Raw genomic sequence first — 14,303 nt, forward strand, 5'->3', positions numbered from 1 at the left:
GTCTCAGTCTCTAATTCAGTTACCCACTTACTCACAGGAAGCCCAGGGTCAGGTCCCACCCTTCCAGAGCGTGCTGCCTTTACAGTCTCCCAGTCTGGCTGCCCAGGGGTGGGTCTCTTGCAGATGGCATCTAAGACTCTCCTGATAGCATGGGTGACTTGGAGGGCATTATGCTAAGTGAAATAAGTCGGAGAAAGACATGTATCGAATGATTTCATTCATATGTGGGATCTAAACAAAATAAAATAAGAACCAAACTCATAGATACAGAGAACAAATTGGTGGCAGCCAGAGGCAGGGTGGGTGGGTGAAATAGGTGAAGGGTATCAAAAGGTATAAACTTGCAATTATAAAATAAACAAGTCGTGGGGATGTACAGCATGGCGACTATAGTTTAAAAATACTTTATTGTATATCTGGAGTTCCAGCTGTGGTACAATGGGATCGGTGGCATCTCTGTAGTGCCAGGATGCGGGTTTGATCCTCAGCCCATCACAGTGGGTTAAAGGATCTGGTGTTGCTGCAGCTGCGGTGTGAATTGCAACTGTGGCTTGGATCCGATCCCTGGCCTGGGATCTCCATATTCTGCAGGGTGGCAAAAACAAAACAAAACAAAAAAAACCCTTTATTGCATATTTGAAATTTACTAAGAAAGTAGATTAAAAGTTCCCATCACAGGAAACAACTTTGGTAACTGTGTGAGCTGAAAGATATTAACATGACTTATTGTGATCATTTCACAGTATAGACAGATATCAAATTATTGTACACCTGAAATAATATCACATTATATGTCAGTTGTATCTAAAATTCAAAAAAAAAAAACTGCTAGAAAAGATGTTTCAGGCTAATTGGAACCATCCTATGAGCTGTGGTCAATATAGGGGGCTGAGCTGCCCACCATCTCTCTCCACACAGGCCTTTCTGTGGATGTCTGTTGAGCTTTAAGTGGATAAGGATCCCTGGTCATGAATATTCCTAATCTCCCACTTTTTCTCTAGAAAGCATATGAAAAGGTTGTGGGCAGGAGATAAACAATTTCTCCCTCTGAAGTTCCACAGTCCTTCCTCATCAGAGAGTGTGGTAAGTCTACAGAGGCCCCTCTCTGCTCGGAGGCCACGATCTGCTGTCCTGCAGCAGGACAGGGGCAGCGTGCTGGGGGAGGAAGAGCCCTGGGCTGGGGTCCAGAGGCCTCAGTTCCGTTTCTGCTGCTGGGTGTCCCCATCCGGACCTTGGTTTCCTCATCTATAAAAATGAGGACCATCGTAATACCTGCCTTGGTGGGGTGGTGGGTCACCCTCACATGAGTTAGGGGTGCTGGACACGTGTTAGAAGTAATCAAGATTTCTCCTTTCTCAGATCTTTTTCTTCTTTTTAAATCTCAGGTGGCCATCGCAAGGTACTCTGGCTGGCAGATCGCCTATATTCTGTGGGGTAAGTGCTGTCACGTGACCCATCCGTTCAACACACGTTCCCTGAGCACCTGCAGAGCCCTGGCTGAGGGTAGGGAGGAGAGAGGTGGGGCAAAAGCAGCCCTAGTTCTTCCTCTAGGGACCCCCAGGAAGGAGTGAGAAGCACTCCTTGTGTAGGTCATTGTCTCCACTTGCCCTGTGCCCGCAGGGCCTATATGCTAAGGGCGGTGGTGACCGAGGAATGAGTGACCATCCACACCCACGGCAGAGCACGAAGGTGTTCTAGTGGAGTTGGCTTCTGAACTGCACCTGGCAGGGTGAGCATAAGTCAGCAGTCATGCCAGGCAGAAGAAACAGCATAAGCTAGAGCATCAGGACCTTTGGCGGGAGGAGGCTTGAGGGGTGTTGCAGGGAGGGACACGTGCGACCACCGGCTCCCTGGATCCGCAGGTTACCTTATCATCCACGTGATGCAGAGCCTGTGTGGCGTGGTGATCATGTACAGCCTGGTGCTGCCTGTCATCCACAATCAGGCCATGGCGATGCTCCGAGGACTGGGCATCGGCACGTAAGTGCTGGGTGGGCTTCCTGTAACTGCCCAGGGCCTGGGAGCTGCTGGGCCCTCACAATTGCTATTTGAGATGCCCCTTCCCTACTGGGCTGTCACCACCCCTGGATTTATGCTCTCAGCTCTGGTCTAGGGATGGACCAAAAGAGCAAATCATTGTGATGGGAACCTTACAATTTACAAAATGTTCCCACTTTCACTGTTCATCAGGGTCCTCACAGTTGTGTGTGTGTGTGTGTGTGTGTGTGTGTGTGTGTGTGTGTGTGTGTGTGTGTCTGTAAGATACACATGTGTTCACTTCATAGCTGGGAAGACTGAGGTTCAGAGGGGTGAAGTGAGAGGCCGGTATAGCAGAAGGGAGGGGATCTGAGCTTAGGTTTTAGATCAGCTCTGTGACTTATAAGTTGCCTCTCTGAGCCTCAGTTTCCCCATGTGGAAGGCAAAAGTGAAGGCTGACATTATTGAGAATTTACTCTGCATCCTTCCTCTTAAGAACCCTTTGAGGCTGGACTTATATTAGCTCCCTTTTTTCAGATGAGGGAACAGAGGCACAGAGAGGCTGAGCAATTTGTCCAACAGGGAAAGAGGCAGGATTGGCAGCTGGGCAGCCTGAAACCAAAACTTCATTTAACCACTACCCAACACTGCCACTTGGGGGGACATAAATACAAGGTGTGGTACCCTCTGGAGACCTCTCTGCTCTGAGCATCTTGGTTCCAGACTCACTTACAGCCTCCTGTCTGGGGCAGAGCCTGCCCTGTCCAGGCTCCCTTGGCCCTTACGAGCTCTTCTAAAAACCCCATTACTGACTTTGATTCCTATGCTGTTAAACCACTCAGCCTCGCTGCCACCCCTCCACAAAAGGACACAATTCAATCCCTCTAGTTCTGATCTAGAGCCGGAAAACCTGATGATTGAGCTTTGAAAAAGTCATCTTCCCTCTGTGAGCCTCAGTTTTCTCATCTGCACAGTGGGCATGAGACTGCCGTTAGGCCTAAAGGGCAACGCTCATACTACTGTTGGTCAGGCAGGCAGGCAGCATCTCTCTCCTCTCTATCATTGGGCATTCGAGAAGGGCTTGGGAAGAGTGGACAAGGCCACCTCAGGATGGTCTCGCCCTGTGTTTCAGCCTCACCATATCCATCGTCCTGGGTCTCATGGTCATGCAGGTATGGATCGCCGCCAGCTTCTTCCTACAACCAAAGATGGGACCAGCTGACAAGCAGAAGCCATTGGCGCTCAACAACAGGTGAGGGCAGAGAAAGGAGTGGGGCATTGTAGGGCTTTGCCCTTAGCCATCTCGTTCCTTCCTTTTCACTCTTGGCACGTTCTTGGGCAGACTCTGCACTCTGAGAGGGTGAGGGGCAGGGGCAGGGGCAGGACTGGGCTCTGGAGCCAAAACTGCCTGTGGCTCCAACCAGTTCTGGCTCCGCCCCTTATGAGCTCCATGACCTTGTGTGACCTTACTAAAAATCTATGAACCTCCACTCCCTCATTTTACAAATAATTGTGCATACCTTAGAGAGGATGAAATGTATTAAAATATGAACTTAGAACAGTAGTGCCTGGATCATGGTAATTCTTTCTAGTTTGTTCATTCACTCATGGAGGAAACTGCATAAGCACTGAGGAAAAAGAGGTACCCCATATCATCTGGCTGTGATCAGCTCATGGATCACTGGAGCTGACAGACACAGACATATAGGGACAGTGAAGTCCCGAGCGTGTGAAAGCATCACCAGGGAAACATCAGTACCAAAGAAGGAGAGGTGAAGGTGAAGCAGAATCAGAGGTGTTCTTTCAGCTTCAGGTGGGACATTTGAGCTGAGGTCTATAGGATGGCAGGATTCCTACAGGCAGAGATGAGGAGAGGACATGGCCACAGTCCCCACTGCAGAGGAGTGGGCAGGAAGCCACGAAAGGACAGGACGTGTTGTGAGAAGAGTGCGAATCCAATATGGCAGCTATGCAGTGGTCCTAGATGGTGAAGGATGGGGAGTGGGTACAAAGTGACAATGCCAGAAAGGCCCCCCCAGAAAGGGCCCAGAAACTCATATGCAATGTTTGGGCTTCATCTCATAGGCAACAGGAGACCACATCATTTGAAAAATTTCACCTGGAGGACTTGGAGCAGCCCTAGCTGGGGGCAGGTTACTCTTGCAGGAGGCAGTGCAAGAGCCATGACCTCTGCTATAAGCACGAATCCAGCTATAGCCTCTTGAGGTGTACAGTCCCCCTTCACATTTAGCCTGCCCTGAGCTCGGAACCCTCTATACTGTTTCTGGTCAGTCCCCGTGCCAGCTGTGAAGCAGGGACAGTCCGCTCCTGCTAACAGCATGAGGTCTGAAGAGCTAGGAGATGGTTGGGGGGCCCACTTGCCTAACCACCTTCTCCTACTGAAAGGTGCTGCCCCTCCGCCTGCTTCCATTTGCAGGAGAGCGTTCCACAACTTCAGCTACTTTCTGTTCTTCTATAACGTGCTGCTGGGCCTGGGCGCCTGCCTCTCCAGGCTTCTCATCAGCTGCATCCTGGGCACGTGGCTGATTGCCCGCATCGACAGGACCATCCTGCAGAGTGGCTATGAGGGAGCAGACCTGGGTACGTGGCCATGCATCTGTGGAGCGCTGGTCTTGCACTTTGGCAGAAGATTCCTAGAAGTCAGGAACCAAAGGCCTGGAGTTCATACTCTTCACATGTGCTTAGATCTTACCTTCCCATGGAAGCTGCCTGAAAGCTGAGTAGAAAAAAACCAAAAAACATTCAGCCCAGTGGTCAGAAGAGAATTCAGGCTATTAAATACCTGCATTTTGACAGACCTTTGAGGTATAATGAAGGGCAGTAAGAGGTAGTGGAATTCTATCTGAACACTTAGAAGGTAATTTATGAATGAGTGGCTCTGAAAACTTCGAGAAGAAACACATCTTAGGATTACTGGTGCTGTTAGTTGGAAGCTTGCTTAAGTAGGAAAATGATCTGTTCTGTTGAAATGCTCCAAAATCAAAGCCATTTCTGTGGAACAAAAACAGTTTTTGTTCTATTTCTGGCCCATCTCTGCTCATTCATTCATTCATTAAATGGCTAATGGCTTCTCTGTATAAGCAACAGGGGCTTCTAGCTCCTATGAGCTTCAAATTCCCCATAAAAATCCCCCAAATGAACAGATTAGGGTGTGATCTCTAAGAACTCTTCCAGTTTTTTATGCCTCATTTTCTAGATTCTCAGCAAAGACACGGGCATCATTTGGGAACGAAGTGATGATGCAGTTAAATCATAAAAAGCACAAACAGGGACAGCCTGGGACGTACCGCATGGTCTGACTTGCCTTCTGGCTTTTAGGGTTCAGCGCATGGATTGGCATGCTCTATGTGGACCATTATCATGCCAACCCTGTGCTTGTCAGCTTCTGTCACATCTTGATCACAAGCCACAGGGAGAGGAGGCAACAGCAGGCCATCAAATACTGGTACCTAAATCCATCAGCAGGTAAGTCTCCTGTTTGAACCTACACTAGGGTTGAACACCAGGAAACAAGTACCCTAAGGCTTTCCTGGGATCCCTGAGTTGTCCCAGGGTCCTCCTTCCCTGCCTTCCTTCCTCCACTCTCCATGCCCTGGGATCCCTTCTACCCAGGAGATCAGGAGGCTTAGCCCCAAGTCAGCCTGGCTGCGGGACCCCCATGTCCTTGTCCTGCTAACTGAGTTCCTCCCTTGTTTCTGGAAATGAGCTCCAGTTCTGCGAGATGGGTCTTTCATTCATCCATTTGTTTGGGACTCCGCCTAGGAGAGCAGACTGGGCTGCAGGCCAGATGCCCTCCAAGTTGGTGTGCAGTTTTTGCTTAATCTGCCTCGTTATTTATCACAAGTTCCACAGCCACCAAGTCCAGCCCCCTCAAGGCTCTAAACTGTCTACTCCACCAACTGTCTACTCCACCCCTCTCACCCCTGCTACTCTGCTCCACCTCCTGCTGGGAAGCCCCTCAGTTGAGGATGTCTCATCGGCATCAATCTGGACCATGTTGCTCTTCTCAGCACTTGAGATACCTGGTTCTCACATGAGCTGGGACAAACTCACATCCCCCCAGCTCCTCATGTCCCCAGGGGTCCCCATCCAGCTCCTCACACCTTCCAGGCAGCTTTCCCTACAGCCTCTGAGAAGGATAGAGACAAGCTGCCCCCACTGCCAGTCTACCTGCTCTGATTCTGTCCTAGGTCCCCGCATCTCAGTGAGGTCCAGGACAAGGTGGCTCCTGCTGCAGACCCTGATCAACAACCCTGGACTGATCAAACTCAGAAAATCCAGGTCAGGTCACAGCTCCCAGGAGTTTACTCAGATTCTGTTGACATGCTCGGAAAGCTGACACTGACCTGCAACATTATGACAAGGCCATTTCAGGATGACTGCCCCTGGGAAGGCCCAGACCACCCAGCAGCTGTCCCCTGCAGTGTGATGGGATGCACAGCCACTGTCCAGGCAGACGGCACACAGAACAGCCACTCTTGGAATGGCACTTGGGCTGAACAATGAAGTTTCATCTCAGGTCTAATTCATTCCCTTGGTAAAAAGATGAAGAACTAAAGAGAATTTCTATTGAACAAACTTTGCCTAATGATGATTTACACTACATGGTTAGGAGGCAGCCTTGGGGAGTTCCAAGTTGAGGAACATTTAGTGTGACCACAAGACAGAACTTTGTGTCACTGAAAAAGGTGGAAAAATGTTTACATCGGGCGAGTTTATTTGACACAGTTATTATCTGGGGGAAAGTATGGTCTTAATCCAACAACGTCCTCGTTGTTTCCTCCTCTCCAGGCCATATGGTGATGGGAGAGAAGGAAATCCATGATCCCAGCCTCCAATCTGATGGGTGAGCAGGCACACACTGAGCTCTCATTCCCATGGCCACTAGGATGGGGAATGGATCAGAACTGACCTGGCCTTGGTCACAAATAAGATGTACAGATTCTCTCTGACAAAGTGGGGATCCCCTGAGAAAGCTATGTGAGGCAGAGATAGGATGGGCAGGCATTTAAGGTGGGGAACAACGAGAGCAAAGGTGTGGGAGTTGGAGAGTCCCAGGTGGGTTTGAGGAGGGTAAGGCCTCTGGTGTATGCAGTGCATGGCATTGGGTGCTAGTCTGGCCATCCAAGGAGGCCCAGACACTGGGGAGCCAGGACATTTCTCTTTGTGCGGAAGGCCCAGGACTTACCCAGATTCTTCATGCCCAAGCATAAGGTCTCTGGTAACCTGGGACCTGTCCCTCACAAAGCCTGTGGCAGTTCCTGGAGGACTCACCAACTGGATGAGGGAAGTCCCCATCCACCTCACAAGTCTCAGAGCCACTGAAATTCAGTAATCATTATTGAGCACCTACTATAAACCCAGTCCTGTTGATGGATGTGTTTGCCAGACTTCTCTCTCTTAACTTAATCTCAGCAACTAAGCGTTGTCATTCTGCTTTTTGAAACTAAGAAAACTGGGCTTCCACTGCTTTCTAGCTGTGTGACATCAGCTAAATTATCTCACCTTTCTGTGCTTTCTTTTCCTCACATATAAAAAGGGAGTAATACCCAAAACACCAAAAATTATTTTGGGGCTAAAATGAATTAATACACACACTCTTAAGCCAGTGCCTGTCATATCCTAAACTCTCAATAAAGGTCAGTCATTATTGTTTGTAATGTTACACTTTGTGGTGATCTTATTAATGTCTGCCTACCTCTCTATATACTTTCAGCTCCACAAAGAAAGAGGCCTTCTCAGTTTTCCTCACCAAGTACCTGCTGCAATATAGTAGGATCTTGGAATAAGTAAAATAATGAGGCCATGATGAATGAGTCTTTCAGCCATGAATTCAATACTGGAATCACTCCTAGCATCATAGCCAGGTGGCCATTAAACTGAAGGTCAGGAGCACTGAGTTTTTGTCCCAACTCTGCCACTATCACAACTGCTTCCCTAAATCAGAAGTGGTGCTTCTCAGTGCTGACCAAGTACCTGCTATGTGTAGTAACCATTCCAGGGACACAGGACACCTAAGGAGACAAGGTCCTGCCTACAGCATGTGGCACAGGCCTCTCCCAGATCTTGCTTCATTTGTCTCCCAGTCTCTTCCCTAGACTGGCTTGTGAGCTCTTGAATGGAGGGAATCAGGTCTTTCTCATCCTTGAGGACTTTATATAATGATAAAAGGTATAATTCATCAAGAAGATATAGCAGTTATAACATATACATATCTAACAACAGAGCCCCCAAAACATATGACACAAAACCTGACAGAATTGAAGGGAGAAATACACAGTTCTGTAATAATAGTGGAAATTTCAATACTCCTCTTTCAACAATGGATATTACAACCAGAGGGACATCAACAGGGAAATAGAGAACTTGAACAATTCCAAAAACCAATTAGACCTAACCCTCTACCCAACACTGGCAAAAGACATACTCTTCTCAAGTGTATATAGAACATTCTCCAGGATAGACCATATGTTAGGCCCCAAAACCAGTCTTAGTTAATTTTAAGAAATTTAAATAATGAAAAATACCATTCCTGATCACAATGGAATGAAACTAGGTATCATTAACAGGAGGAAAACTGGAGGAAAATCACAAATGTGAAAATTAAACAATATGCCATTAAACACCCAGTGGGTGAAAGTTAAAAATAAAGGATACTAGAAAATACCTTGAATTTGATGAAAATGAATATACAACATACCAAAACTAACATGCAGAAAAAACAGTGTTCACAGTGAAATTTGTAGTTGTAAATGTCTACATTATAAAGAAGAAAGATCCCAAAACTGCCAGAGTCCAGCTCCAGCTGCCAGGGAGTGCACACCCTGAAAGGAGAGGGACGGCATTGGTGATTGCAAATGGAGACAGTCTCTTTGTCCCTTCTTTCAGGGCGCTGAACTGCTCAAATTTTATTGGCATAGATGATTGTTTTATAAGACAGTTTTCAATTACATCACAATGTTAAAAGTACACCTGAAGGTCAAGTTCTAAAAGTTAACTCCCAGATTATGTTTCCTAAAAGGCTACAAATATAAGGATTTGGCATTCACAAGTCTTGTTTTTAGATTAGTGCTTATCTTCAAAGCATCTTGGCAGGAGGACAGTATGAGAAAATCAACTTCAGTTAGCTATCACTTAAAAGTTTCTAAAATCAAGGACAACTCTCATAGCTAGGTTTCTTTGACCATGAATAATATGTCTAACTATATCTAAGTCGGTAGTACATTCCAACTTCTAAAGCTTACAGTATAACCAGTTAGTAAATAAACACTATGTTTTTAATTAAATTGGATTTGAATAGGGGAAAGTCCATCAGGATAAAATTTTTATATTATTGTAATTTTGTTAAATCACAAATCACCACAGAATAAGAATGGAAAATAAGAATAATAAGCAAATAACAGGAAAGACTCAGGAAAAACAAAACAACAGGAAAGACTAGGTCATCCAGGAAACAATCCATGTTCTCCAGCACAAACATGGAAATTGTTTTCCCGGGAAAGCCCTAATTCTTCCCCATCAACATCAACAAGAGAGCCGTGTAATCTGAGGCCTGCCCTCGGTTTTGTACCATATGGGCAGGTTTTTATCCTGACCAGAAGCCCACCTTTGGTTTGTACGGTTCAGGTGAGCTCCCTTCTTTGGTTAGGAACCTGCCTTTGGGTTTTTTTTTGGCTGTCAGGAAAGGTCCCTTCCTCGAGTCCCTGCATTTTTTTGGCTCCCTGCACAAAACAATAGCCCAATTTTACGCCTAGAAGACTAGAGAAGGAAGAGTAAACTAAACCTGAAGCTAGCAAAAAGAGTAGTGACCTGATAAGGGTCTAATATTTGGAATATATAAAGAATTCTTATAACTTGTGATAGTCCTATAAGACAATTTGACTAGGTTATAGTTCCTAGTTACTTAAACAAACACATCCAACAATCAATTGACTTTAGAGGATATTACCTTTGAGAATGTGAGTGGGCCTCAGTTACTCAGTTGAAACCATTAAGAGGAAAAATTGAGGTTTCCCAGAGAAATTGAGATCAGAAATAAAGAACAACAACAACAACAAAGAATAGGAAAACAGTAGTGAAAGTGAACCAAACCAAAGTGGTTTGAAAAGATTATCAAAATTGACAAGTTATGGAGTTCTGTGGTGCAGTGGGTTAAGGATCTGAGCCACATCTGCAACCTGTGTACCACAGTTCATGGCAACGCTCCTTAACCCAGGGATCAAACCTGCATCCTCATGGATACTAGTCGGATTCATTTCCACTGAGCCATGATGAAAACTCTAAGTGGTTCTATGTTTAGTTTTCAGAGATACCTCCATATTGTTTTCCACAGTGGTTGTTGTACCAACTTACATTCCCACCAATAGTGAAGGAATGTTCCTTTTCTTCCACTTCCTCTCCAGCATTTGCTGTCTGTTCACTTGTTAATGATGGCCACTCTAACTGCTGTGAGGTGGTACCTCATTATAGTTTTGTTTTGCATTTCTCTAATAATTAGTGATGTTGAGCATTTTTTCATGTGCCTGCTGGCCATCTGTATGTCTTCTTTGGAGAAATGTCTATTCAGGTCTTCTTCCCATTTTTCTATTGGGTTGTTTTGTTGTTGTTGTTGCGTTGTATGAATTGTTTGTATATTTTGGAGATTAAGCCTTTGTGGTTGCATCATTTTGCAAAAATTTTTCTCCCATTCTGTGAGTTGTCTTTTCATTTTTTAAAAATGATTTTCTTTCCTATGCAAAAGCTTTTGAGTGCCAAGATCCTTCTCCTGGATACAAAACAAGCAGTAAAAGGAATTTGGAAATTATGTATAAGTATCCTAAGAGATTCAAATCTAGGCCCTAGAGGGAGACTGCATACGGAAAGTCCATCTTCCTCTGGCCTTGTCCTTTCTACCTGTGCCATATGATCTCTTTACATTTTCTTGCCACTTAGTGCTGCTGCAATTCTAGAGACTGAACTAGAAAACTATGAGTTCCTAATATTTGGCCAAAAGAAATCTCAACAAGAGAAGCAGAAAATAGGTTCTCTTCCTTAAGAGCTCTAAAAAAGCAGCCACTGGAATTCCTGTCATGGCTCAGCAGTAATGAACCTGACTTAATACCCATGAGGATACATGTTCAATCCCTGGCCTCACTTGGTAGGTTAAGGGTCCAGTGTTGCCATGAGCTGTGGTGTAGGTCATAGATGCAGCTCGGATCCCACATCACTGTGGCTGTGGTGTAGGCCATCAGCTGCGGCTCTGGTTTGACCCCTAGCCTGGGAACTTCCACAAGCTGCAGGTGCGGCCCTAAAAAAAAAAAAAAAGGAAAAAAGGAGCCACTGTCCTGGGGCAGGAAATGGTCCTGGCAAGTGGTATTTTAAAAGACACCTACAGGGAGTTCCCGTCGTGGCGCAGTGGTTAACGAATCCGACTAGGAACCATGAGGTTGCGGGTTTGGTCCCTGCCCTTGCTCAGTGGGTTAACGATCCGGCGTTGCCGTGAGCTGTGGTGTAGGTTGCAGACGCGGCTCGGATCCTGCGTTGCTGTGGCTCTGGCATAGGCTAGTGGCTACAGCTCCGATTGGACCCCTAGCCTGGGAACCTCCATATGCCGCGGGAGCGGCCCAAGAAATAGCAAAAATAAATAAATAAATAAATAAAAATAAAAGACACCTATATTTCAATGGTTATGGCTATGCCTGGGGAAGTACCTTCAACCTCCAAATACCAAGAGTTCTGAGGGCCTGTCTCTGCTCCTGGCCCAGGTTAATGACACTGAAATGACCATGTCCTCTGAGGAAGGGGGACTTGAGGGTTTCCTTCAGTAGCCAGAGAGGGGCACTGGCCTAATCTCCTCCCACATGCAGAAAGCCGATGATCCTGAAAGAGGTCTTAGTTCAAGGAAGAATGTAGGAGTCTGTATCCCATTGAAATTAGCATGGGAAGTGAAGGAACCAAACTGTCTCTCAGGCTGTTAAAAAAAATACAATAATATTCAAATCTAGCATTTACTATTTTTTAATTAATTAATTAATTAATTTGTCTTTTTAGGGCTGCACCCGTGGCATATGGAGGTTCCCAGGTCAGAGCTATAGCTGCCAGCCTACGCCAGAGCCACAGCAATGCCAGATCCAAGTCATGTCTGCGACCTACACCACAGCTCATGGCAATGCTGGATCCTAACCCACTGAGCGAGGCCAGGGATCGAACCCACAGCCTCATGGTTCCTAGTTGGATTCATTTACACTGCGCAACGATGGGAACTCTAGCATTTACTATTTATAACAAATAAATATTGCCCTCTCCAGCAGGTAACTAGATGCTAGGGAAGAACTGTCAGGGAGAAGGGGTAGAGGGTAGAGTCACTCCCTCTTCTCCTGACTTTCAGGAGACCCCCAGGAAAAGGCTCACAATGTTATCCTTCACCTCAGGGCAGGAGGAGCTGGCTCAGTGCACCTCCAAGTGCCCTGCTGTGTCCCCATTGCTGAGGAAGAGGTTGCACTTGAGCTGGTCTCAGGAGTATGACCTGCCATAGGCCCTGGGCTCTGTGTTGGGGCCTGGTGGCTGCATAGAGGAGAGAGATCACCTTGAAAGTCTCCCCCAATGTCATGACCCAGCCTCCCTGCCCCACCCCCACTGCACTCTGTGTTCCAGACCCTGTGCTGAGTGCTCCAACAGTCAACAGTACCTCATTTGTCCCCATCTTGTGAGAGATCATTTAGCATCACCATTTCACAGAGAAGGAAACTGAGTCCCAGAAAGCTGAGGTGAATCACCCAGGCATGGGCAGTAATAATAAATCTAGGATCTGACTCCCCAAGACCATGCTTTGCCCTTAGAATTCAGCTGCTGCCAGGCTGGACACTCACTCACCCCTGGGCTTGACAATGGCCAGTTCTTCTTGGCCTCTAATATTCTGCTGGCTCTCTAGGACATGGGCTCCAGCTGGCAGAACAGAGTGGTACCTGTGAGCCTACCAGGAGCCACCCCTCAGGTGTCCCTCCCACTGCCTCCCAGCAGCTGGAGTTCAGGTGCACCGCAGGTCACCATGTAACAAGGTCTGGGTCACCCAGGAAACTGTGGCCATAGACTCTTTGGAGCTGACCCCCAGGAAGATTTGGCTGTGAAGGCAGAGTTTGTACCTGCTCTCACTCCAGCTCCTTCCTGGCCTCACCTCTCATTCTCACTGAGCTGCTTCGTGTCCTGGAACCATGCCCTAAATTGTTCCTTATGCTTGAGGTTGTAATGGCTTTCAGCCACCTGGAGAAGCAGGATTTCTCTCATTAATTTGTATTCCTGAGGCCAGAGGGAAGGACAGAATGCAAACAGGTTGGGCGAAGGATGCTGTAGAAGCCTTGCAGGGGTAAGTAGAGAGGCAGAGGTCCAGTCCTGGGTCTTTGCACCAATGGGAACCCTCCTTCCTTCCAGTTCCATCCAGGCCCTACCTGTTCTCAGAAATAGGTGTAAATAGCCTTCCCTCCAGGAAGTTGTCCTTGAGGGCAGCCACCTTCCCCCATCTGCCATTTCAATAAGTCTCCTGCTTCTCTGTTATCAAACTCTCTCAATAAGTGATCTGATTCCCCTAGGGGGCAGACCGCCAGAGTCCATCAGAAAGCCAGGAAGCCCAGAACCAGCCCCCCATCCTCACCCCTCTCATGATGTACTACCGCAAGAGCCCTCGAGGGGGCAGTGCACACCGAGAAAACAGGACTTGGACCTGGGCCAGGCTTTGGGCACTAACGCTGGGGGGACATGAGAGCTGAGACTCAGGGGCATTCTAGCCCAGTCCTCTCTGATGACAGATGTAGAGACCAAGGCCTCAGGCAGGAAGGGACATAGAGGGACTTGGATGAATGGGCCTCAAAGAGTCATATAGATTAGTATTTTTATTGTAATTCCATTCAAGCCTTGAAGCCCAGATTCCGAGCCCTTCAACCGCTTTTAATCTAAGAAAGATAGGTCTCTTTTAGAGATGCTTTCTGCCTCTTAATTATAGCCAACCACTGCTGTATGCTACTTCCCACCAGAAGTTGGCTTTAGTCAAGACAGGAAGATAGGATGGTTTATCTAGACCACAGTGAATCAGAGCTGCATCTCTTGTCTCTACCAGTGTCTACTAGTAGAGTACTTTTCAGAATATTCAGCGTGTTGCTCAGGATGCTCCTGCCAGTCCTGAGATATCCCTAGTACTGCGGAGCAACTGGCAGGAATTTCACTACTCCAGGCGCGGGAGCTCCAGTTGCTAAGGGCAACCCCGCCTCCACCCAGGAAAGGAAGTGAGGGCGGGGTCAGCGGAGCTCCCGCCCCTCTGCGTTGCCTTGGAGACC

At 47.1% G+C, this 14,303-nt stretch overlaps 1 protein-coding gene across 7 annotated transcripts in view; it reads left to right on the forward strand.

The window, feature by feature from the left end:
* Positions 1-7,663, forward strand: part of LOC102168060 (stimulated by retinoic acid gene 6 protein-like) — a 50,661-nt gene extending 42,998 nt beyond the window's left edge. For 5 of the 7 annotated variants that reach the window (XM_084990124.1, XM_084990111.1, XM_084990114.1 and 2 more), the window contains 7 exons: positions 1,002-1,083; positions 1,386-1,434; positions 1,863-1,980; positions 3,110-3,229; positions 4,415-4,578; positions 5,317-5,463; positions 6,189-7,663. In XM_084990124.1, the coding sequence (XP_084846250.1) occupies positions 1,002-1,083; positions 1,386-1,434; positions 1,863-1,980; positions 3,110-3,229; positions 4,415-4,578; positions 5,317-5,463; positions 6,189-6,337 (829 nt within the window). In that variant the 3' untranslated portion in view covers positions 6,338-7,663. The remainder of the gene's footprint in view (positions 1-1,001; positions 1,084-1,385; positions 1,435-1,862; positions 1,981-3,109; positions 3,230-4,414; positions 4,579-5,316; positions 5,464-6,188) is intronic. The other 2 variants (XR_014824253.1, XR_014824254.1) reach the window with 1 other exon arrangement.
* The last annotated feature ends 6,640 nt before the right edge of the window (positions 7,664-14,303 follow it).

Source organism: Sus scrofa, chromosome 1 (assembly GCF_054392235.1).
Source record: "Sus scrofa isolate SSC_HxYL_T2T_F1_AM1 chromosome 1, Sscrofa_HxYL_maternal_Yorkshire_Landrace_v2.0, whole genome shotgun sequence".
NCBI classification, from domain to species: domain Eukaryota; kingdom Metazoa; phylum Chordata; class Mammalia; order Artiodactyla; family Suidae; genus Sus; species Sus scrofa.